The 25,539-nt window shown below is 39.5% G+C and overlaps 1 protein-coding gene across 5 annotated transcripts in view; it reads right to left on the bottom strand.

Annotated features, from left to right (window-relative positions):
• The window catches only part of NSMCE2 (NSE2 (MMS21) homolog, SMC5-SMC6 complex SUMO ligase), a 232,413-nt gene that overhangs the window by 206,248 nt on the left and 626 nt on the right, over positions 1–25,539 (bottom strand). For 3 of the 5 annotated variants that reach the window (XM_043483308.1, XM_043483309.1, XM_043483310.1), the window contains exon 2: positions 20,672–20,848. The exons of 1 other annotated variant lie outside the window; for it this stretch is intronic. In XM_043483308.1, the coding sequence (XP_043339243.1) occupies positions 20,672–20,834 (163 nt within the window). In that variant the 5' untranslated portion in view covers positions 20,835–20,848. Of the gene's footprint in view, positions 1–18,876; positions 19,011–20,671; positions 20,849–25,539 lie in introns of those variants that run through there. One more of the 5 variants, XM_043483311.1, reaches the window with a different exon arrangement.

The raw sequence follows: 25,539 nt of genomic DNA, 5'->3' as shown, positions 1-25,539 counted from the left end.
CCAACCTCTGAGCACAGAAGATTCATTAACCCTGACTGCCGACCTGTAAAACTGACCGTGGTCTCATTCCCAGTTTTGGTCTCAGAATAACACTTCCAACACTGCTGCTAGTAAACATGTCTTCGGTATAGTATACATTTTCAGACAGAGATTGGAATGTCAAAACCCATACAAATTTAACTCACAAAACCTTCATGTATACAAAACAACGTGAACCACAACACAGCAACAGTCAGGGATCTGATGGATCCTGGGATGGAATGTAGATTATGACAGAGGAATTTACCTGCATCACAGATTATCTGACATAAGCTCACTGAAGGAAGCTGGAGGGGAAAGGAGCTGACTTAAGCAACCCTGAATGGTGTTTTGACTAAAAACTGTTAATACTAAAGACAAAAAGAACTGTACATAAACACTGTATGCTAGCTTATAAAGTCCATCATGGAGGTATGGTCTAACAATTCTGAATCTGCTTTACAAAATAAAGTATCTGGATGGTGGACAGCGGGAACCAAGTCTCTTAATGTTGAAGAGGGAAGTTACAGATAAGCAAAGGAAGAAGACTACAATTTTAGCATGTGATACTAGATAAGAGTTCAAGACATCAGAATGAACACATGGATACCTTAATGCAGATACAGATGGACAGATACAGAAACAATGACAGCTATGTGTTCATATCTGTTAGTATACATGCATACACTTCCTATCTCTGACTGCTGAAAGGGCCTAGAAGCAGTGACATTCTGGTGCATGCTAAGTCGCTTCAGTAGTGTCCGACTCTCTTGTGACCCCAGGGACTGTAGCCTACCAGCATCCTCTGTCCATCGGATTCTCCAGGCAAGGATACTGGAGTGGGTTGCTATGCCTCGTCCAGGGGATCTTCCCAACTGAGGGATCAAACCCGAGTCTCCTGCACTGGCAGGCGGATTCTTTACCACTAGTGCCACCAACAAGCATACCTAGAGCCCAGATCTTAGTTTCTAAATATCAATTTCTGATAAATGGAACCAGATGCCTTGGAGAAACAGATGATTTAGGAACTGGGACAGGGGTAATACAATTCTTTACAAAAGAATTCCCAATAGTGTATGTTGATATTTGTCCCTCTAAGAGGCGGAGCTTAACTCTCCTCACTTGTGTGGGTAGATTTAATGACTTGTTTCCAAAGAACAGTATGTAGAGGGAGAAAAAAGTAACTTTACAGTATACAAATCTGATAAACACCCCTGGGGCCAGGTGCCAAAAATCTGTATCACAGCAAATCATGTTGATGGCGTGTACCCCCTAGTGTCATGTGATGAGAAGGGCTCTTGACTTTCATGGTCTTCTTGCCAAAACCACATAATCTCACTCTAACTACAACAAACCCAAATTCAGGGACATTCTACAGAATATCTAACCAGGATTCCTCAAAGTTGTCAAGGTTATAAAAACCAAGAAAAAAAAAAAATGGGGAAAAAAAGAAACAGACTAAGATGCGACAAAAGAGATGGTGACTAAATGCAATGTGACAGCCGGGACTGGATCTTGGACAATGTCTTGAAAAAAGACATCAGTGAAATCTGAAAAGTCTGGTGTGTACCATTTGGTTTAGTCAATAGTTAAGTACCACTATTGTTTTTTAGTTCTGACAAATGTACCATGGGAATGCAAGATCTCAACAAATAGGGGATCTGTGTGAGTGTATATGGAAACTCTTTGAGTTTTCTACAACTTTCTGTAAAACTAATATTATTCCAAAATAAGAAGTTTATTTAAAAGAGAGAGACAGAGAGCACAGAACAACCAAATGAGGAGAAAGGGAGACTGCAAAAAGAGATGAAGCTGCATTTAGAAAAGTCTACATGATTAAAAAAAAAAATAATTCTTAACTGCTATTTGGTGTAAAGAATTTTACTTGCATGTAAGTAAGGGACTAGCCAGATAACATTATTACTACAACTTACTTTCTTGGTATTCAGAACACCTATGAAACACACACACATGAAGTCTTTTCTCAACACCATCTTCAAATTCAAAAGATTAAATAGACTTGGATGCAGTGTGGCAGACAAACTGAAGAAGGAATCAAGAAGTACATGTGTTAACTAGTTCAACTTAGACAAGTTATTTCGTCTTTCTGGGCCTCAGTTCCCTGATCTGTAATAGGAGGTTTAAAAAGATGCTTTAGCATTCTTTTTGGATGAAAATAGAACCACCTCCCTGAAACCAAATCCTGCTAGATGTGCTCCTATCCCCCGGAAGCCCCACCTCTATCTCATCTGTCTGTAGCTTCACCCAGAATCCAGGATGCTGGCCCAGACCCTCTGTTCATTTCACATATTCTAAGTAACAAATACACATTGCATGGCTTCAATTCCCTTGGGTAGGCTATTCCCAAATACTTACCTTTTTGACCCCGAACTCAAAGACAACTGCTTAGTGGTCATCTCCACTTGGAGACATATCTAAAGCTGAATTCATTTCCCCCAAAACACTAGTCCTTGAGTTCCCATTTGTGGTAGGCAGAATAAAGCCCCCCCCGCCCCCGCCAAAAGGTTCCATTTCCTAATCCACAGAAACTGTATGTACATTACATGGAGAGAGGGAATTTAGGTTGCTAATCAACTGACCTTGAGAAGGGGAGATAAATTCTCCTGGGTTACTCTGGGTACACCTATTAACAATATTATCACGAGGCTCTCTATTAGTGAAGGAGAGCATGAGGGTCAATGTCACAGTGATGCAGGATGAGACAGACCGGACTGGCCACCACTATGCTGGAAGATGGAAGGAATGTGAGCAGCCTCCAGGAGCCGAGAAAGGCAAGAGAACAACTCTCACCCAAAGCCTCCATCAAGGAACACAGCCCTTCTGACACGGAGATTTTAGCCCAGGGAGACCCACTTCAGACCTCTGACCTTCAGCTCTGTCAGAGAATAAGATTGTGTGTTGTTTCAAGCCACTAAGTCTCTGGTAAGCTGTTCCACAGAAATAGCAAAATAATACACCAGGCTCTTAATGGGGAATGCTTCGGTCAGAAACGAGTATCAGCACTGACTTCTTCCTTTTCCCTCAATTTCCACATTCAGTAGATCACTGAGTGTCATCAATTATCCCCCTTTGTCTCTTATGAATCTGTCTACTTCTCACCAACCTCATACCACCTTTCTAGTCCAAGTCACTACTACCTAATGCCTGGGACCGAACAGTCTCCTGACTGGTTGGTCTACCTTCAGCTCATTCCTAGGAAACCACTTCCCACATTATAGCCAGAGAATTAAAACAAATACCAATTATAATACTCAAATCTCTAATAAACGTATGAGCACCTATCCTAGCTCTTAAAACTTCATTTCTTTCCCAGATCCAGAGTTAAAATGCAGTCTTAATGAAAAAGAGAAGTTAAATCAGTCACCTCTTAAACAGGGAAATTCAAATTTTGGCAAGTATACTTTCTAAAGGTTCTTGAGAAACCCATTCCCATGGTGCTCATTGGTTGGGACCAATGAAATCCATTAAATAAACACAGAACAAAAGTTTACTAAAACCCCTGTTCACAAGGCAGTCATCTGCTTCACTTGTGCTCTTACTATTAAAATGTGAAGGATTTTGCTTATGTTTTGCAAAGTTCCCCCACTGGTGAGAACAGTAAGGATGAGAAGCAAAAACAAGATCACTGGAGTGAAAATGCAAATATTAATATCATTAAATAACTGGATGAATGGGAAATTACGGGAACATGCCATCAGTTAATCAAAAGGGAAAAGAATAAAGAAGAGAAACTGTTTCACAGTCAATCATGTGACACAACTCTTGGACTCGCATGATAATCTCTGAGTTCATCTGGATCTATGAGAAGGCTTCTGGGTATTATTAGGGATTGGATATATGAATTTAGTAAGGTTCATTACTAAACTATTATTGGTATTTTCCTTCCCAATTATTAAGTATCTAAATACAGGTGCATAGTGCACCCTGGAAAAATAAGGCAGATACAGGGTAATTCTTTGAAATTCAACAAACTCCAAAATAACCCAAGGACTCTGGAAAGCTCTAAGAGTAGACAGCACTAACAAAAACTGCATCTTCTGTGTAACAGACCATATAATCTTTTTTTGCAGCTGGTTTAAATATCTATTTCAGTCTGTCCCAAAGGCGCTCTGATCCTCTGTGCTTGAAATTAAATCCCATATTAATTTTTCTGAAACTAGAACACGTTTCTGCTTCAGAAACCATCACAGACGTCATTTTGTTCCTACTGAGAAGATAATGCCCACCCCCCAATCCCTTCCCCCACATACACTTGGCCATCACAACACATTTTCTCGTGTCATTCTTCATTCCAATGGGAAGGTATATACTTTACAGCTATTTATTCACTAATTCTCTTTATTATCAAGGTAAGTGTTTACAAGCTGACAAGCCAAGGTGAAAAGTACCTCGGGCATGACAAAGTGCATAAACTGTTTCAAACTACCAACAACTGTGAAAAGGAGATATTGGCCCTATTTTACCCACAAAGAAAAAGCAGCTCAAAGAACTGAAGTAACTGGTTTAAAGTTACACAGATAGTAGATAACAGAACTTGCATTTTAACTCCGGGCTATTTGTACAATATTAAATTTGTGCAGTATTTACTTTATACAATACTAATTCTCAACCAAGAGCTCCAAAGGATCATTCCCCTCTGCAAAGGGCCCAAATAACTACTAACAAAAACATTTTTTTTACCTGCAGTGGTCAAAAAGTAATTGACCTGAAACTAACAAAACATTGTAAATCAATGATTCTTCAATTAAAAAAAAAATCTAATGAAAACAGCTCTGTGGAGCTGTTTGGAGACTGAATAAAAAACTATAACTGACAGTAAAACAAGCAAACAAATAAATGAAAGGATGTGTTCAAAAATTTGGAAAAAAAGGTAACTGACCAATAAAATGTGAGTGCTTTGGGCCAAGTATTGTGGAGGGCATTTTATACATATGATTCAATTCTCATATCAACCCTAAATAAGGTGGGAATAAAGGAGCTGTTCATGGGCCCACAATCAAACACTCATTAGATATAAGGACAATATTATCCCCTATTTTACAGATGAGGAAGCCAAAACCTCAAGTCTCCATGCTATTAACTTTCAGACCTGGTTCTTAAAAGTCCTAAATTATTCTACCTAGCCAACCAAAGTATTCTACTGCCCTATTGGGCAAAAAGGAAAAGAAGGAAGGAAAGTGGCAGTAACCGAGGCCTCAATACTGCAGGATGAAATGTACTACATCATCTTGATGTAATGGTACTAAAGCTCTAATACATGGTTCTAAAACTCTGAAAAGGACCAAACTGCAGCTAGTCTTCAAGGTGAACTACTTGCACCTCCCTGGATCTATCAGGTATTGGGACGCAATTCTTCATGTGCCCCACACATCTCTGCACAATGTGCAGAAGCATGAACTGCCCTTTTGTCCCAGACTATCTTTCAAGGATGTTTGCAGAGTGAACAAAGCTTTGGAAGACTAAGACAGAGCAAGAGTCTCACTCCAGAGCAAAACTCAGGCAGGTTTACTGCCTATTAAAAACATCTGAGTTCCCCAAGCTTAAGGTTCCTCAACTCCAACACAAGCCCACTGCAGTATCACCCTGGAGCGCTTCCCTATCAACCCTGAAAAGATTCAGATTGGGAGTGAACCTACAGGAGCTAGGTTCACAAGGCTCGATGTACCACAGAAAAGGCCTTTGTCTCAGACTCAGGAGTCTCCTGCCCTCTGCCAGCATCCATCCAACCGTGGCAGGCTAACCTGATAGCGTCCACTTGGGGTAAAACCCCTGACCCTCCAGAGATCTTGACACCAAACTCTGAACCATCTCTCACCTTTGCTTTCCCCAGAGATACCCTCTCCCACTCTACAGAAGCCACCATCCGTCTTTTGGTCATCATCTTCTGCATGAAATTGCCCTTAAAGGTCCTCAGCTAGAACTTCCTACTAACCCCACAGTGCCCCATTGTTTACTGTACATACTGTACCCTCACAGCGCTTTGGAAGTTTTATTCTACTTACTCATTTGTGTGCTGTGCCAGTTAATCAGTTTACTGCCTCTCCCAGCTCAGAGCTTATCTTTTTATACATGCTCTGTGGTAATGAATGACATTGCTTTAAGCATTTCTCCTTACAGCGAGCAGAATGTTAAACTTTCTCAATGGGGGTAGTGCTGGAGGACACTGCAGGAGGAAGGGAGCTCTCCAGAGAAGATCACACTTAATGATGAAAACACTGAATGTTTCTGTCCTAAGATAAGGAACACAATAAGGATGCCTGTTGTGCTTCCCAAATGGCTTAGTCGTAAAGAATCCACATGCCAATGCAGGAGATGCGGGTTCAAGCCCTGGGTCAGGAAGATCCCCTGGAGAAGGAAATGGCAACCCACTCCAGTATTCCTGCCTGGAAAATCCCAGGGACAGAGGAGCCTGATGAGCTAGAGTCCATGGGGTTGCCTAAACAACAAGGATGCCTGTTTCTGCCACTTCTATTCAACACAGCATTTACTGCAGGTTCTAGCATCAGGCAAGAAAAAGAAATAAAAAAACTGGAAAGGAAGACATAAAACTATCTCTATTCACAGATGACATGATCTTGCATAAAGAAAATCGTACCACATCCATTAAAAATACACACATATACACACAATATACATATATATACATATAAACTAATAAGTGCATTCAGCAAGGTTGCGAGATACAAGATCAACAAATAAAAATCAACTGTACTTTCATAATTTGCAATGAACAATTTGAAAATGAAATTAAGAAAATAATTCAATTTACAATAGCACCAAAAAGAATAAAATGCTTTAGAATAAATTAACAAAAGAAATGTAAAACTAATGCTCTGAGAACACTGTTGACAGAAATTAAATAAGATCTAAATAAATGCAATCCCATCAGAATCCCAGCTGTCTTCTTTGTAGAAACTGATAGGCTGAACCTTAAATTCATATAGAATTACAAGAGACCCCAAAGACCCAAAACAATTTTGAAAAAGAAGAGCAAAGTTGGAGGACTATACTTCCCAACTTCAACTCTTACTACAAAGCTACAAGATGCTGAGGTACAGGCATAAGGACAGGACTACAGAATTCTATCAATGGAACAGAATTAACTGAGATACCAAAAATAACCAAGTATGCCAATGGTCAACTGAATTTCAAGAAAGAGGAACCAAGACTATTCAGTGGAGAAGGAATAGTGCTGGGACAACTGGACAGTTACATGCGAAAGAATGAAACTGGACCACTAACTCAAACCATATACAAAATTCATTCAAAATTTAATATAATAGCTAGAGCTATAAAACTCTCAGGAAAAAACTAGGAATAAATTTGCAAGACCTTAGATTTGGCAATGAATTCTTAGGTATGACATCAAAACCACAGACAACAAAAGAAAAAAGAGATAATTGCACTTCATCAAATAAACTTCTACACTTCAAAGACTACTATCAAGAAAACAAAAAGACAACGTGCAGAATGGGGAAAAAAATTACAAATCATTTATTTGATAATGGACTGATACCTACAAAACATAAAGAACTCTTACAACTCAGAAACAAATAATACAATACAAAATACAATACAAAATGGGCAATGGATGTGAGTAGACATTTCTCCAAAGAAGATGCACAAATGTCCACAAAGAACATGAAAAGAAGTTTCATATCACTGCTCATCAGGGAAATGCAAATCAAATGTGCAGAACAGCATTTCTTAATAATATAGAAATAACAATTTATTAACAACCACAATGTGATGTCTATCAGTGCACATAGGATGTGTATATCCAAAGAGTAGAATACTATTTAGCCATAAAAAAATAGAGCAATTAACTGGGAGGGGATTAAAAGAAAGCTAGGTTAGTTATCCTAAGTAAAATCCCATCAACAGCAATAATGAAACAGCAATGAGATCATTTTTAATCAACCTCATTACGGCCCAGATGCTGCTAGAATAAGGGGAAGCGCAGATCCAAATGGCAATGAAGCCTCCTCTCAACTTCAGTCTAGGCGAAAGTGCCAACTCAAAAATGCCTTTAAAGAAATTCATGCAAGGAATGCCTCTTGCGAGCTGGTCACATGCAAAAGTGAAGCAAGAAGCACATCTGTTTTGGAACTCGCCCCAAGGGCCTCTAGTTCTTCTCCAAATTGGGTTCATAACTCCCACCCACAGAGAGAAAGCCAGTGCCCGGAGCAGCATGCAGGGACAAGCAAATTAGCATTTCCAAGGTCAATTGCTGACAGGCCTAATGGTTTACAGCAACCAGAATATTCTGGCTGCTGAAGTTAAGAGGCTGAGCCTCTCGAGCTTGCTCAACACCAGCAAGAAACTAACTTAACACATCAACTACAAAATATGAAAATATTGTAGGTGTGGAGTCAAATCAGCATGTGACATTTCAAACAGAAACAAATATTAATAGGATCTGCAGAAGTAAGTAATTTTAAGCTAGTTAAACAATTTTGGGAAAAACCTAAAATACCAATCTCACCAGTGGTAGAAGACTAATAAGATTCAAAAAAAAAAAAAGAGAGAAAGAGAAAAAATCAACAGATAATATATTATTTTACCAACTGGTTTAATGTGAATACTCACCAAAACCACTTTAAAAAATATGCAAAACTAACTGATTTAACTACCATCACAATTTTCTGCCCTTCTCTGCGAGTCACTGAAAACTGAAATGCCCTCTATACTTGCTGCTATTACAACTGCCATTTCTAACATGGAACTATTAAGCATCTGAAACATGGCTAGTCCAGACTAACAAAAGAATGTGGGTGCAATTGCAACAAAAAGAATAAAATACTTAGGAGTATATCTACCTAAAGAAACAAAGGACCTATACATAGAAAACTATAAAACACTGATGAAAGAAATCAAAGAGGACACAAACAGATGGAGAAACATACCGTGTTCATGGATTGGAAGAATCAATATTGTCAAAATGGCTATTCTACCCAAAGCAGTCTATAGATTCAGTGCAATCCCTATCAAGCTACCAACGGTATTTTTCACAGAACTAGACCAAAGAATTTCACAATTTGTATGGAAATACAAAAAACCTCGAATAGCCAAAGTAATCTTGAGAAAGAAGAATGGAACTGGAGGAATCAACCTGCCTGACTTCAGACTCTACTACAAAGCCACAGTCATCAAGACAGTATGGTACTGGCACAAAGACAGAAATATAGATCAATGGAACAGAATAGAAAGCCCAGAGATAAATCCACGAACCTATGGACACCTTATCTTTGACAAAGGAGGCAAGGATATACAATGGAAAAAAGACAACCTCTTTAACAAGTGGTGCTGGGAAAACTGGTCAACCACTTGTAAAAGAATGAAACTAGAACACTTTCTAACACCATACACAAAAATAAACTCAAAATGGATTAAAGATCTAAATGTAAGACCAGAAACTATAAAACTCCTAGAGGAGAACATAGGCAAAACACTCTCCGACATAAATCACAGCAAGATCCTCTATGACCCACCTCCCAGAATATTGGAAATAAAAGCAAACTAAACAAATGGGACCTAATGAAACTTAAAAGCTTTTGCACTACAAAGGAAACTATAAGTAAGGTGAAAAGACAGCCCTCAGATTGGGAGAAAATAATAGCAAATGAAGAAACAGACAAAGGATTAATCTCAAAAATATACAAGCAACTCCTGCAGCTCAATTCCAGAAAAATAAATGACCCAATCAAAAAATGGGCCAAAGAACTAAACAGACATTTCTCCAAAGAAGACATACAGATGGCTAACAAACACATGAAAAGATGCTCAACATCACTCATTAACAGAGAAATGCAAATCAAAACCACAATGAGGTACCATTACATGCCAGTCAGGATGGCTGCTATCCAAAAGTCTACAAGCAATAAATGCTGGAGAGGGTGTGGAGAAAAGGGAACCCTCTTACACTGTTGTGGAAATGCAAACTAGTACAGCCACTATGGAGAACAGTGTGGAGATTTCTTAAAAAACTGGAAATAGAACTGCCATATGACCCAGCAATCCCACTTCTGGGCATACACACTGAGGAAACCAGATCTGAAAGAGACACGTGCACCCCAATGTTCATCGCAGCACTGTTTATAATAGCCAGGACATGGAAGCAACCTAGATGCCCATCAGCAGATGAATGGATAAGGAAGCTGTGGTACATATACACCATGGAATATTACTCAGCCATTAAAAAGAATTCATTTGAACCAGTCCTAATGAGATGGATGAAGCTGGAGCCCATTATACAGAGTGAAGTAAGCCAGAAAGATAAAGAACATTACAGCATACTAACACATATATATGGAATTTAGAAAGGTGATAACGATAACCCTATATGCAAAACAGAAAAAGAGACACAGAAATACAGAACAGACTTTTGAACTTTGTGGGAGAATGTGAGGGTGGGATATTTCAAAAGAACAGCATGTATACTATCTATGGTGAAACAGATCACCAGCCCAGGTGGGATGCATGAGACAAGTGCTCCGGCCTGGTGCACTGGGAAGACCCAGAGGAATCGGGTGGAGAGGGAGGTGGGAGAGGGGATCGGGATTGGGAATACATGTAAATCCATGGCTGATTCATATCAATGTATGACAAAACCCACTGGAAAAAAAAAATTAAAAAAAAAGAATAAATAACCATGGGATCTACAGTCACATAATAATGTTAATTAACAAAACTTAGCAAACAGACAAAAGAAATAAAAGAAAAATAAAGTTAAAAAGTTTTTAATTTTTTTCTTATTTTAGGGATATTTTAATAACTACTATCTCCAATTTAAAAACATGAATTGGAGCTTTACCATCCCTTCATTTTAAGTTCAGTTTCCTTTTCTCTCTGTTAAATATAATACAAAAATAAATTTTAATGATTTTGCTAAAAAAAAAAAAAAAAGACTGTGGGTGCAAAATTACCTCAATTGTCATATTGATTATATGTTGACATAATATTTTAGACAACATCAGATTAAATAAAATATTACTAAAATTATTGCCTCCTCTTTTTTCTTGCTTTTTGTAATGAGGATACTAGAAAATTTTTAGTTAAACATGTGGCTCACATATTTTTACTGACCAGTGCTGCTACATATAAATAATACTTTACATTTATGTAGCACACACATACGTAATTTCAGGTGTAAAGTAGATAAAGAGGGAGAAATGATCTGGATGATAAATATCTTCTGTAGAATAATCATATTGGTTTCATCTTTTAATCACCAATCTAATAAAACCTCCTTTCTTACTGAAAGACAAACTTTTATGTCTTTTAAAAAGAACCTGATGTTTCAAAAATGATTCTAAAGTCTGTTCTACTTCTACTATGAACTGTCTCCTTTTCCTAAAATTAAACTAGTCTTAATTCTTTTCAGTGATCAAAGATACATGATAAAGTGCCAGTCTGATTTTAAAATCTGATCGAGCGACTCCATTTCGGTTTTTTCTGTAGTAGTCCTTTTCATACCTGTTAGGTCTTTGAAACCAAACCCATGCTTCTGCTTCAAAGATTTTTTAAAAAGGAGAATCAACACAAAGATTGTTCTCCAGCATCTAGAAAAACCCAGGCAGTATTCAGGTACTATACAAACTCTGTTTTAAAAACTAAACTATGACTCATTTACTGTTTCAAAAAGTAACATCCCAACGCGGATGGGAGAGCTTAGCAAACAGGAGAGCACAGCAAGCAATTGTCCCCACACATCCCATCACGTGCAGAAACCACGGCAGCTCTCAGGTTGTTAGTCGGGGAAGGAGGAGAATCTGGAGGTGTTGGAATGCCTGGAAATTTATGGAGTGAGAGTGCACGGTAACACGAGGTGAGGTGAGGCCAGCGACGGCCCAAACTTTCCTCTCTGTGGGTCTTACAAAGGAAACAACTCGGCTTTCTGACTAAGGAAGGCAACAGGAAAGGAAAACACATTTCACACTTTCTAACATCCCCAGACTGTCCCACTACAGTTGGCCCACCGATAGAGTTATACCTACTGCTCATATTTGTATGAACAGTACATATAATTGAAAGTGGTTTTTAAATGTTATCGACAACAACAAGATTCACCAAGGTAGAATGGTTAAGTAATAAATATGAGATGTACTCTTCTATTTTGTGACAGGGCCAGCATCTATCTCTGGTAAATGAACTGAGTAACCTGTACAAACAGAAATAAAGCCAGTGGAAAGGAGAGGTATAGTCCTCATTCCTTCCTGGAAGAGGTGACCTTAACCTTAATAGCCCTACCTTTCTATTGTTCTGATAGAATCAACACATTTTTCTGTATCCTTAGATATACAGAATAACTCGGGTTCCAAGTTATGAAATGTCAGTAACTTAGCGATTATACCTTTTAAACAATCTTGAACCTGCAATCAACACACACAGCAAGGGCCCAATGGCGACCCGATTAACAAGTGTCCTGGTGCCACCTAGTGGTGTATGCTTCCCGTCAAAGGGCAAATAATGATTAGACCAGGGCTCTTGGCCCATGGAGGAGCAACATCAGCTTGTCCTAGACCTATTGAAACTTTAGTACTGGGGCCCAGGCATCTGTTTTAACAAGCCCTCTAATGTAATTCTTCCCACGTTTGAGCACTACTGGATTAATCAGTCCTGACACAAAAACTAAGTGCAAAGTATTAAAAAATTAGGTTCAACAATGAACAAAAGTGCTCAATTTCTAATTGGGGAAAGCAATTTAGTTTTCTGCATTTTGAATCTAAATATCTGTATTTAAGGAACTGCATTAAAAGCCATTTACTAACACATTGATATCCATCCAACATTTGATAGTCCCAGTCTCTGAAAATATCCTAAGTGCACCCTGAGGTCTATGCTCCAAGCAAACCCAGTTCAAAGGAAAGGCCAAACACATAACAAAACAAAAATACAATGAACGTGAAAGTTGCTCGTGTCCAACTCTTCGCGACCCTGTGGACTATACAGTACATGGAATTCTCCAGGCCAGAATACTGGAGTGGGTAGCTGTTCCCTTTTCAAGGGGATCTTCCCAACCCAGAGATCAAACCCTGGTCTCCCGTGCTGTGGGTGGATTCTTTACTGGCTGAGCCACCAGGGAAGCCCAAGAATACTGGAGAGGGCAAACTATTCCTTCTCCATCGTATCTTCCCGACCCATGACTCAAATCGGGGTCTCCTGTACTGCAGGTGGATTTTTACCAGATGAGCTACCAAGGAAGCCAAGCCCAAGAAAGTCAAAGTGTTAGTCACTCAGGCTCTTTACAATCTCATGCACTGTAGCCACCAGGCTTCTTAGTCCATGGAATTCTCAAGGCAAGAACACTGGAATCAGTTGCAATTCCCTCCTCCAGGGGATCTTCCCAATCCAGGGATCAAATCCAGATCTCCTGTATTGCAGGCAGATCCTCCACCACATGAGCCACCTTTGGAAAAAGCATTAATTGTTATCAGGATATCAGGTTATGGCCTCTTAAGGGGGCCCACCTGAAAAAAGGGAACACATGAAAAGCCAAGGTGGTAGAACACTGGTGATTTTTAAATTAAGAGTCACCAAAGGGCTTCCCAAGTGGCAGAGTGGTGAAGAACCCACCCGCCAATGCAGGAGATGCAAGAGACATGGGTTCCATCCCTGGGTTGGGAAGATCCCTTAGAGAAGGGAATGGCAACCTGCTCCAGTATTATTGCCTGGAAAATTCCATGAACAGAGGAGCCTGGCGTGCTATAGTCAGTGCTACAGTGGGGTTATAAAGAGTCGGACATGACTGAATGATGGAGAACACACTGATGATAACACCCCCTAATAATAACAGACACTGCAAAAAAGGTCCACTGTTTGTATCTGCTCCGATGCAACTATATTATACAGTAATCAAGAGAAAAGCAGGTCTGACGAAGCCTTGCTGAACTGTTTATTTTCTATGTACGTCTTAGAGGAGAACTTGGTTACTTTAAATAACTTAAAACAACTGGGATTCATTGAGAAGTTCCACAATGCATTTAGTTGTTTGCATTCCCTTAAATTCAGCTTAATATTATGCTCTTCTTTGGGAGGAAAAAAACCTAATTTTTAATAAGTATCAGTTTATTTACAATTTAAAAGTTATATGCTTGAAGTAAAAAAACTGGATCAAGAGATATATGCCCAACATGACTACTGGTCCACAGAGTCACAATTAAGAATATATACCATCCTTTACTCCACGGCTTAAATGACAAACCTATCACTTAAAAGAAAAAATCAACTCTTGAAAAGCTAACCATGCAAAACCAAGCCTCAAATACGACAGGTAACATCACAGACATTAATATCGATGGCATAAAATATAAAGGTACTGCAATAAGAGATAAGAGAAAATATACCCCCAAAATGCTTCTGACATCACTAACAGCTGGTAAGAATTACTGCCATCCACTGAGGGTCATCAGAAAGACAAAGTGGCACCAGAAAATCTAGGTCAAGGGGCTGAAATCAGGCCAAAGTGGCTTTAAATTCAAATCCCCTAGCTGTCACTTAGGTGTGTGCCCTGCTGTAAGTTTTTTCAACTCAGTGAGCCTCATTTCCCCCTCTATAGAGTGAGGATAAGACTACCCAGCTCAGCGATTTTCACCACCTTGCCTGTCTGCGTGCCTTCTTGGTCATGTCCAACTCTTTACAACCCTGTGTACTATAGCCCGCCAGGCTCCTCCGTCTATGGGATTTCCCAGGCAAGAATACTAGAGAGGGTTGTCATCTCCTTCTCCAGGAGATCTTCCAGACCCAGGGATCGAACCGGCGTCTCCTGCATTGGCAGGCCAGGTTCTTCACCACTGAGCCACGTGGGGTTTTCACTGCATGCACCTTTATTTAATAGTATCGGCCCACAGTCAGCTCTCCCAGCTCCCATTTCTTCACCCACTTCAACTCTTACATCAGGAGGTGAGGCAGGTTCCCAGATCAAGACTAAACAATACAATAATGGTGACGATACATTTAATAGTATCTCATATGTATCTCCAGGACACAAGTTAACAGTACATGGAGTTTTACCAGCTGAGGAAAAGGCTTACATACAGGACAGACAGATAGCAAATGAAGTGACTATACCAGTGATAAAAGTATGCTGCCCCCAGAGTTTACTCAAATTCATGTCCACTGAGTTAGTGATACTATCTAACCATCTCATCCTCTGCTGCGCTCTTTTTCTCCTGCCTTCAATCCTTCCCAGAACCAGGATTTTTTTTCAGTGAGTCGGTTCTTTGCATCTGGTGACCAAAGTATTGGTGCTTCAGCTTCAGCATCAGTCCTTCCAATGAATATTCGGGATTGATTTCCTTTAGGATGGACTGGTTGGATCTCCTTGCAATCCAAGGGACTCTCAAGAGTCTTCTCCAGCACCACAGTTCAAAAGCATCAGTTCTTCAGTGCTCAGCCTTCTTTATGGTCCAACTCTCACATCTGTACATGACTACTGGAAAAGCCATAGCATTTGACTCTACAGGCCTTTGTTGGGTATGTAGTGGAGCCTCCATAAAAACCCAAAAGGGTGGGGTTCGGAGAGCTTCTGGGTTGGTAAACACACAGAGGTGCTGGGAGGGTGGCAGGCTTGGGGAGGGCACAGAAGGTCTGTGCCCTTTCCCACTCACCTTGCCCTTGGCATCTCTTCCACCTGGCTATTCCTGAGATGTACCCTTTTATAATAAATCAGCAATCGAGGACGTAAACTGCTTTCCTGAGTTCTGTGAGCTGCTCCAGCTAATTCTATCAATAGAACCCAAAGGGCAGACTTACAGGACTAAGTCCATAGCTTGTGAGATCTGACACTAACTCCAGGTATAGTGTCAGAACCGAACTGAACTGTAGGACACCCAGCTGGTGGCTGCAGAGATTTGGAAAACTGCTAGAGTGGGGAAAAGACCCAGACATTTGATAGCTAGAAGTGTCAGAAGCACTGTGAGTAGCAGAGTAGAAACAGTGCAGTTTTCCCTACACCTGGGAAATATGAAGACGAAGGCAAAATAACTGAGCTCTTCTAGAGACCTGGATTTTTAATATTCTGTAGGCCATACCTTTATACTTTTAACACTGCAGATACCGTAATTTTCAGTAGTCTTCATTTATTTAAGTTATAATAATCTCTTGCTTTTATAATTGGCTCCAGTTACAAAAGTGATATAAGACATAAAAACACTGGCTTCTACTGGTTACTATTATTTTTATTGTCTTTTGGCCACCACCCCACTATCATTACTTTCTTCTAATTACTGCTTCTACTCAATAACATAATTATGGAATAAAGTATAAGAGCGAGGCCCAAAAGAAACCTTCCCCATAACTAGAGGCCTGGCTGTAAGAAGCAGTTCTTTAGACAGAGAAATTTATTACAATATAATGAAAATCCAGATCTTCCTAAGAAAATAAGTCTTGAGAATGTGACGTCAGTATGTGCTGGCCTCTCAAACCATTAAGTAATTCTGAAAATAAATTTAACATAGAGGATTTAAGTAAAATAATTACTCCTTTTTCACAAAATTAGATGATGAGTGAGAGGGTTATGGGTAGTCATAATCTTCTTTTTCTTTCTGTTCATCTAATTTTTAGATTTAGGAATGCCTTCTTTCAGGAGGAAAACTAGAATACTACCCCCAAAAGCATTCAAATTGAGAAGTACGCACTCAGCTAAATGCTTAATGTTTGCAAAACTTCAGTTATTCATGAAGAGTACAAACTTCCAAGACCATGCAATTTTTTAACTCTGACCACTGTTCTTTATTCATCACTAACTCTAAAGTAACCGTCACAAAGTGAAAACTCTGTTTCTTGCCTGGATGGAGTAAGGTGTGAAAAAGAAAAGGAATCAGGTTTAAAAAGGTGATGATTCTTAGCTGGAATACAAATTCTGGATACAAGAAAGAAAATTGACTATCATTCAGTCAATTCACAGTATCACTTCTATCAGTCAGGGTGCTCTGGCTGCAAGGGGAGGAAACCTGTCCATCATCATTTAACCAAAAAGGAACTGATTTTCCTGCCATTATGAGTCCAGAAATAGACAGTCCAAGGTCAGCACAATGACCCCAAAGGATCCCAGCTACTTCCTTCCACAACCATACTCAACTCTGCCTTTGTAAACAGAAGACGCTAAGGCCCAGGAAAAGCACAAATGTCCAAGGGAAGTCGTTGAAAACTCCACTTGTAGAAAAGGACAAAAGCTGATGAGCTGTTTCAGAAAAAGTCTGCAACCTCACTTTGGAATTTCAAAGGGAGAAGGAAAAGAAGAGGAAAAGGGAGAGGGAGAAGAAAGGAAAATCAGATACTGTCAACCTCAACAAAATAACCAAAACTTTCTGGGCTAAATATCACTAAATGTTACTTCAATATTATCCAACTGCTGCAAATGCCAATTGAAGGACAAAGTCAATTTTCAATAAAGTGTAACGGTTAAGGGCAGAAACTCTACAGTCAAATCGCTTATGCTCAAATCTCAACTTCCACTGCCGAGTCACTGCGTGACCTTAAGAAGGTACTCAGCTTCACGAAGCCTCAGTGGCTCACAGTGGGGATAACAACAGTCCTTACTTTGCAGGATTACAGGTCAGACCAAGTGAGACAGCACCTGTAGAAACAGCATAGCACCTGCACACGTTTGATGCCTGTCCCAATCCAGCTCTCATCTTTAGAGCAGTATGGCCATCACCATCACCACTGTACCTTGGCATAGCTCAACAGACATTCAGTTACCTGCCTGACCTTAATAACTGCAGTCTTTCTGCTCTGCTTCTTTCAGCAAGGCACAGACAGAAAGCAGCATGGAGCAGTAAAATCCAAAAGCTCTCCATCAAAATTTTCTCATCTACTGAACCCTTGGGCAATTTAAATATGCATCTTTTTATTCTTTTCTTCCAAATGTTCCTCACGTATTCAGCAAGAATTAAATATTTCACAGATAAAAAATTATAAGTTCAAAATTCAAAGAAAATTACCTATCTTTGAGCAAGTTATAGAACTAAGGCTGTAACTGGGACTAAAGCCCATATCAGGCTGACTTTAAGTCCTTCATTTAAGTGACAATTTTGGCCCTGTCTCTTAAAAAGTCTTTCATCTACTGTTGAGACTGAGTTAGTATCCAATTTACTTAAATGCCAGGTGTTTTTCTACTCTCTGGGTCCTTGGACAGCATCTCGGTCTGGTGCCACGTGAAGACTGCTCTCCTAACAAGCGTCTGCTCAATCACTCCAGTGGGGGTCATTCTAGGCCTCCTCTCTGTATGGAGTTTCTCCCATCACCTAAGTCCTCCTCACAGGCACTCCAGTTCAGGATCATAACCAGCTGTGTGGTCCCCGAGACCCTTCCACAAGGTCGACAGGATCAAAACTATTTCATAATAACTGTCAGACCTGCAACGGAGTAGCTGCAGCAGAGACCACATGGCCCACAGAGTTTCAGATATTTGTTATCAGACCCCTGATGGAAAAACTTTGCCAATCTCTGCTTTAGAGCATGAATCTTTCAAAAAGTGATGCTTATGTTTCTTCTTAAATGACACAGAAGATGTTGCATTTTGCATCAAAATATACCTATTAAAAAAACAAAAAAACAAAAATGAAGTTTGTATTAAAAACACTTAGAAATCTTCAAACCAAATCCTGAAAAAAAAACTGATACAACCCTCCAAGAGGTTATGCAACAGCTCTTCTCTCATGGTTTAAGATTTTACTATGAGATTCTCCATGACTACCTACCAAAGCCAAATCTCCATCAGCGTCAAAAGAGACTATAAATCAGGCTGGACAGGGGTAAGACCTTAAGAGAACACCCACAAAGATGGGTGACTCCTGCTGCCTTCTGTGAATGAATATCTAGTATGGAACTCACCTTTCTGCCATGAGTGACCATAAGGCCGGGCAAAATATATGAAACAACTGCTTTCAGGCATTGAGACAACAGGCAGAGCAGAACTGGGATTCCTGCGAAATCAAGTGAGGTAAGTCCTCTAACTGCTCTCCTCCCTGCAGAAAGAAGGGAGAATCTAAGTGAAGCACAGCAGTCTGGAAGGCCCCAACAGACAGAGACCAGAGCTCAAGCTGCTGAGCATTAGGGGTTTTGCAAGACAGAGCACAGTGAGGGAGGCATGCAGAGAAAGCCCTTCAGGAATCTATACAGATTCCTCCTAAAAGCTAAGTCAACCCAAAGTGACACTACACCGTGTGCGTGCTCAGTCACTGAGTCATGGCCAACTCTTTGAGAATCCATGAACTCTAGCCTGCCAGGCTCCACTGTCCATGGGATTTCCCTGGCAAGAATACAGGAGCAGTTTGCCATTTCTGTCTCCAGAGGATCTTCCCCACCTAAGGACTGAACCCGTGTCTCCTGCATTATAGGCAGATTCTTTACCACTGAGCCACGCAAGAAGAGAAAACGACACTAGATCTGTCCTAATGAAGTTTAATAACAAGTCTGGAATGGATCAACCTAATCCACAAATTACTTAGCTGCCAACCAAAACAAAGGTCAATACTCTTCAAGGGAAGAGGACAAATTCCAGAAACTCAACAACATAATGTACTCAAGCAGCAATGGACAGAGCTAACAGAATCAGCAGACGAGAACATTATAAATGCACTTCATGTGCTCAAGAATACACAAGAAAACACGAGCATAATGACGAGAAAAATTAGATTTCATTTCATTCTTTTTTATGTCTTCTAAAGCTCTAAAAAGTCTCTGAAATTAAAAGTCCCCTGGATAGACTTAGCATATTAGACCCTTGAAAAGACAGGACTAATGAACTTGAAGACACAGCAAAAGAAACTATTCATACTGAAGTCAAGGAGAAAAAAAAGACTTGAAAAAATCACCCAAGCCTCAGTGACTTATGGGACATTACTAAGCAGTCTAACATACATGTAATTGGAGCCCCAGAAGGAGAAGGGAGAGAAATAGTAGCAGAAACTTTTTCCAAATTTGATCAAAACCATAAGTCTACAAATCCATAAAGCTCAAAGAACACCAGAGAGAATAAACAAAGAAAGGCATATCACAATCAAATTGCTGAAAAAGTGATAGTAAAAAGAAAGCAGAAACATTATGTTGCTCCCCTGCTTCTATCTGTGATATAAAATAAAAACAAATCTAAACCGAACAAAGCAAATAACATCTTCCTAGATCTTCTGATCAAAAAATTGTGGTGGTCAAGTTTAGGAAAACTGAACTTTTCTCATTTTATTGTAGAGGCCTTCCTTTCAGTACCCCTAGCATCAGCTTAGTCTGTCTACTGAGTAATTAAGCATGAACAAAATATAGTTAAATTACTGAAGAATAACTATCATAATGCTATATACCATACAGTTCACAAGTATCACATACTTTTGATTGTATGCTCCTTGAAATCAGAAACCTGCATGTTTCAGCACATAAATTTCTAGTGCAGTTTCTAGTGGTTTGAACATAAGGGTTTGAACACATACAAATGAGTCAATCTCATCTCATCCTCAGTACATTACTATGCAGTATACATACAACGAGATGAGAAAACAGATGCCCAGAGGGTTAAATGAGTGTCCCAAGCTCACCCAAAAGGTGAGTGGTATCTCACATCCCTACAGTAATGCCACCGCACAGGGTTACCTCAAAACAGACACAAAAGAAAGAAGTTTTAATTATTACTTACTCTGAGTTTCCACAAGATCCAAAGCCACACTAGAAGCTGTGTCCATTCCAGAGCTGATACAGGCTTGGAAGTTTTTCAAGGAGGACAGTGCAGATTCTACACCACTGAAGGATATAAAACCGGCTGAACCTGAACCTGAACTTGAAGTGGAACGCCCCGGCATCTTGAAATTATTACCTAAGTTTTCAAACACAGTGAAATGAGATTTATGAATAAGAATAATAACTGCATAGGAAAACAGAACCACTAGAAATATCCATATGAGTGTATCCAGTATCTCTACAAATGCTACACTATTCTATAGCCCTTGAAAGGATATCAAAGCATTGTGCCATCATCTGGGCCACCAAACAATATCTGCCCTTTTAATATATAGGGAAGGTAAGTGTTCTCATTTTTTAAAGGAGGGATAATACCCTCTTCCAAAAGATTCCCTGATTCTCTAAAGAATTCAACAAGAGCTCAGTTCCTAAAAACCTAAAACAAAAATGAGTCAGAAAGAGTAGACTGCTCATATGATGCCTTTTTCCAAAAAAAAGAAAACAGTAGCAATAAAATAGTTTAATAAGGGAGAATTTTCAAAACCTGCAATTTTTAACTTATCTGACATATGAGTACTGATTTCAAGGCAGTGAATTAGAAGCCACCTCCAGGCCCTGGCATAAAAACCGAACTCTCTACACCATCCAATTTTACAGCTTGAAACAGACAGCAATGACCTTAGGAGTCACATACTGAAGATGGAGAATCACCAAATGGAAGGAGCCTAGGTTTCCACATCACTGCCTGGAGGAAAACTGCCCACCAGTCAGGTTCCATGCATGAAGGAAATTGAAAAGAACTTCAGTTTTGCAAAGCCATTTAGATTTGGGGGTACACCTACTATTACAACACCAACTGTTGTTCAAAAAACACAACCCTGCAAGGATCAAATGATATGGTTCAAGTATTCAGTTATCTAGGAGGTCAATCTTGATTCTAGTGTAAGTCTAAATTGTCTAGAACAGCACTATCTAAAAAAACTTCTTTCTTCCATGACAAAAGTGTTCTTCCTATAGTCTGCACTGTCCAATATGGAAGCCACCATGCATGTGTGATTACTATTTAGCAGCGATTACTGATGGTCACAATAGCATCAGTAGCCTGACAGAAGAACTGAGTTTTTTTGTTGTTGTTTGTTGGTTTTTTTTTTTAAGAACTGAGTTTTAAATTTTATTTCATTATAACCAATTTAAATTTAAATAGCCATACTGTAAGTCAACTACACTTAAAAAAAATAGTAACATATCTGCATTGAAACAGATTTAGAAGCCTTTTTATAGCAATACCCAACTTAAAAAAAAAAAATCATTATTCTTGGTACATAGTCACATTCTTTAATCAGTTTATTAGCTATATCTGTCTTTAATGCTATGACATGGGTGTTTTTGAAGATGTATTATCTCAATGTGCTCTTATTATTTTAATTTTTCATAGAATTTCCTGAAATTCTCTTCAAAACTGCATGTCATGCTTATGAATGTGATGCTGTTGATACCTTCAAATGTGTCTTTTCTGAAGACCATTCTTTTTAAAAACTGTAAAATACTAAAAGTAACCTTCTGTGAAGCTCAGAAGTAATACTTCTAAATGGAGAATGTTTTCTATTCTATTCTCATTTTTCAAATAGATATATGTAAATATTTCATCACTAATATTTTTACCTATCTTTGCCTCTATTCAGAGGATCTCTGTTCAACAAATATCTTTTATAAAACCAAACTTATCAAGTAAGTTACCTATTATTATTTTTGTCAATGCTCTGCTATGTAGAAACAATGCAAAAAAAAAAAAAAAATTATTACCACTTGTGTCCAGTGGCTGCTGCACTGGGCAGCACCATTCTAGAAATACAATCATCAAAGTATAATATATATATAATATCACACACACACATACATACATACTAGGGGTTAGGCTAGTCACGGTATGAACAGGACATATCTTCCTAGAATGTTAATTTTACTTAAAGAAAACATGAAACACATTTACACTAAAACAAACATTAGTTACGTTATAGAGTAAAACATGGGGGCAATACTAGTAGGAGTTAACTACTAAAAACTCCAGTAGGGGTTCAACATGCAGCCTCTGGAGCCAGACTCTGTGAGTTCAAAGCCTGATTTTGCCATTAAAGTAGCTGAATAACTTGCGACAAATTATTTAACCTGTCAATGCTTCCCTTTTCCTTTCTGTAACATGAGGATGATCCAGCGCCAGTATCAAGGGTTACTGGGAGGACTAAATGAGTTCACTTGTTTAACAAAACACTCAGAATAATGCCTGGCAAATCACCTTTTAAAATGAGAACAAATATCACCACTGACTTAATCATCACTGTGAGGAGCAATACAGAATAGTGCATAAGTGAAATGGACCCTGGACACCAATGCCTGGAAATTCCACCTGTCCACACCACTCAAAACTGCATCACTCTGGTTGAACAGCTGAACTTCTCTATCTTCGGTTCCTCCCCGCCCCCACTCCGTGTAAAAAGAAGATAAGCACATCTATCTTACAGCATTATTGTAAGGATAAATTAAATTTTGTAGTTTTCTCAAACATATCTGATCTTAAGAATCAGTTGAAGTATTTTCTAAAAATACAGATTAAGGGATACTATCTCAGACCTACTGAATCAGTCTCTAGTGGACACTCTGAGGAAATTATATTTTTATGAAGCACCCCCACATAATTCAGGTATGGTAAACACTGAGATAATTATGCCCTCCAAAATTCATGTTTACCCTAACTTCCAATGTGATGACATATGGAGATGGAGCCTTTGGGAGATGATCAAGTTTAAAGGAGGGGGGAGCCCTCATGATGGGATTGGCATCATTTGAAGAGGAAGAGACACAGGGCTTGCTCTTTCTGTCCTTCATGTAGATTTACAGGAAGGTGGCCATCTGCAAACGAGGAGAACCTCACCAGTACTCAACCACACCAGCAACTTTTAGTCTTCAAAACTGTAAGAAATAAATTTCTGTTGCTTAAACCACCAGTCTCTGATAATTTTTAACAGGAGCCTGAAGTAAGACACAATGTATATAAGGATTAAGGGCTTCCCTGATAGCTCAGTTGGTGAAGAATCCGCAATGCAGGAGACCCGGGTTCGATTCCTGGGCCTGGAAGATCCGCTGGAGAAGGGATAGGCTACCCACTCCAGTATTCTTGGGCTTCCCTTGTGATTCAGCTAGTAAAGAATCCGCCTGCAATGCAGGAGACCCAGGTTCGATCACTGGGTTGGGAAGATCCCCTGAAGAAGGGAAAAGCTACCCACTCCAATATTCTGGCCTGGAGAATTCCATGGGCTGTATAGTCCATGGGGTTGCAAAGAGCTGGACATGACTGAGCAACTTTCACTTTCACTTTTTCACCTTCATATAAGGATTAATGTAATCCAGGACAAAGGGAAAGCATCTACCACACGGGAGCCATCCTTATCATATGAATGTAAAATTCACATTACTCCAATGGAACTTTACACTTGCAGACAGGTGACGAAAAACACCTTTCTGTAATTCTGAACTACCAAGAGGAACGATTCAGATCCAAAAGCAAAGAGAAATGGCTTTTCCCTATCTCTGGCAGGCAATAGTTCATAGGGTCGCAGAGTTGGACACGACTGAAGTGACTTAGCACACAAGTACAGCTAAGTACATAAGTCACAGGGCAGCCTGCCACAACAAAGAATTATTTGTTCCCAAATGTCAGTGCAGTAGTTGAGAAACCTTGGTTTAAACTAACCACTTCTTGAAGCCTTCCTCGGGGATCAGTGATTATTCTGTTCTCTATACCTATGGTCTCAAAGAAAGCTTAAAACATGGTTACCCACTTCCTGAGTTTTTCCTCTAGCACACTATGTTGCCTTCCCTAACAGGCCTTGTCTTCATCAGTTGGTGCTGGTGTAACAAAATAGCGCAGACACAGTAACATATAAACAACAGAAACATTTCTACAGTTCTGGAAGTTATGAAGTCCAAGGTCAAGGCACCAGCACAGTCACATTCTGCTGAAGGCCCTCTTCCTGTGGTTCATGGCCAAGGCCTTCTAGTTCTGTGTCTTTACATAGTAGAAGGGGTAAGGGAGCTCTCCAAAGCCTCTTTTATAAAGGTATCAAGCCTACTTGGAGGGCTCCATCCTCATGATCTAAGCACTTCCCAAAGGCTCTAGCGCCTAATTACCATCATCTTGGCTTTGGGAATTCAACATATGAACTGGGGGTGGGGTGGGAGAGGGCATAAACATTCAGACCACAGCAGGTCTGTAAGACTCTGTAGATGGGGTGGCCAATAATCAGCTAATGTAAAAATAAAAATACTCCTCTCATCTTTGTGTACAGCAAGTGGTAAGCACACAGCAAATAACCTAGATACTGTGCTGACCACCTTTGAATCCATAGGGCCCTATAAAAGTTCAGCCACCAGAGCTGTACCTTCTTTTTCAATATGCAAGGTTACATCTTTATGAAGCTTTCTCTTATCCATACATACAAGCAATTGCGTGCTTTCTTCATGCTACTACTATGCCCCTGCCCCACCCACACACACATATTCTACTTTAAAACTCATCACAACTACTTGCTCACATGTCTACCACTCTTTCACCCTGCGAGCAACTTAAACTAGAATTCTGACATATTCCACACTACATAAAACAGCCCCTCACACAAAATAGGTGACCAATAAAAATCTGGAAGAGTTACATCAATAACAGAAATCATTTCTATGTCCCCTATAGCATGCCATGAACTGGTGTCCCTAAGCTTTGCTCTCATTATAGTTAATCCTCACAACCATTTACAGGCAAGGAGAGAAAAGTAAACT

This window comes from Cervus canadensis, chromosome 12 (assembly GCF_019320065.1).
Source record: "Cervus canadensis isolate Bull #8, Minnesota chromosome 12, ASM1932006v1, whole genome shotgun sequence".
In the NCBI taxonomy this organism is placed as follows: Eukaryota; Metazoa; Chordata; class Mammalia; order Artiodactyla; family Cervidae; genus Cervus; species Cervus canadensis.
Note: the sequence above shows the minus strand (reverse complement) of the source record. Positions and strands in the feature narration are given on the sequence as shown.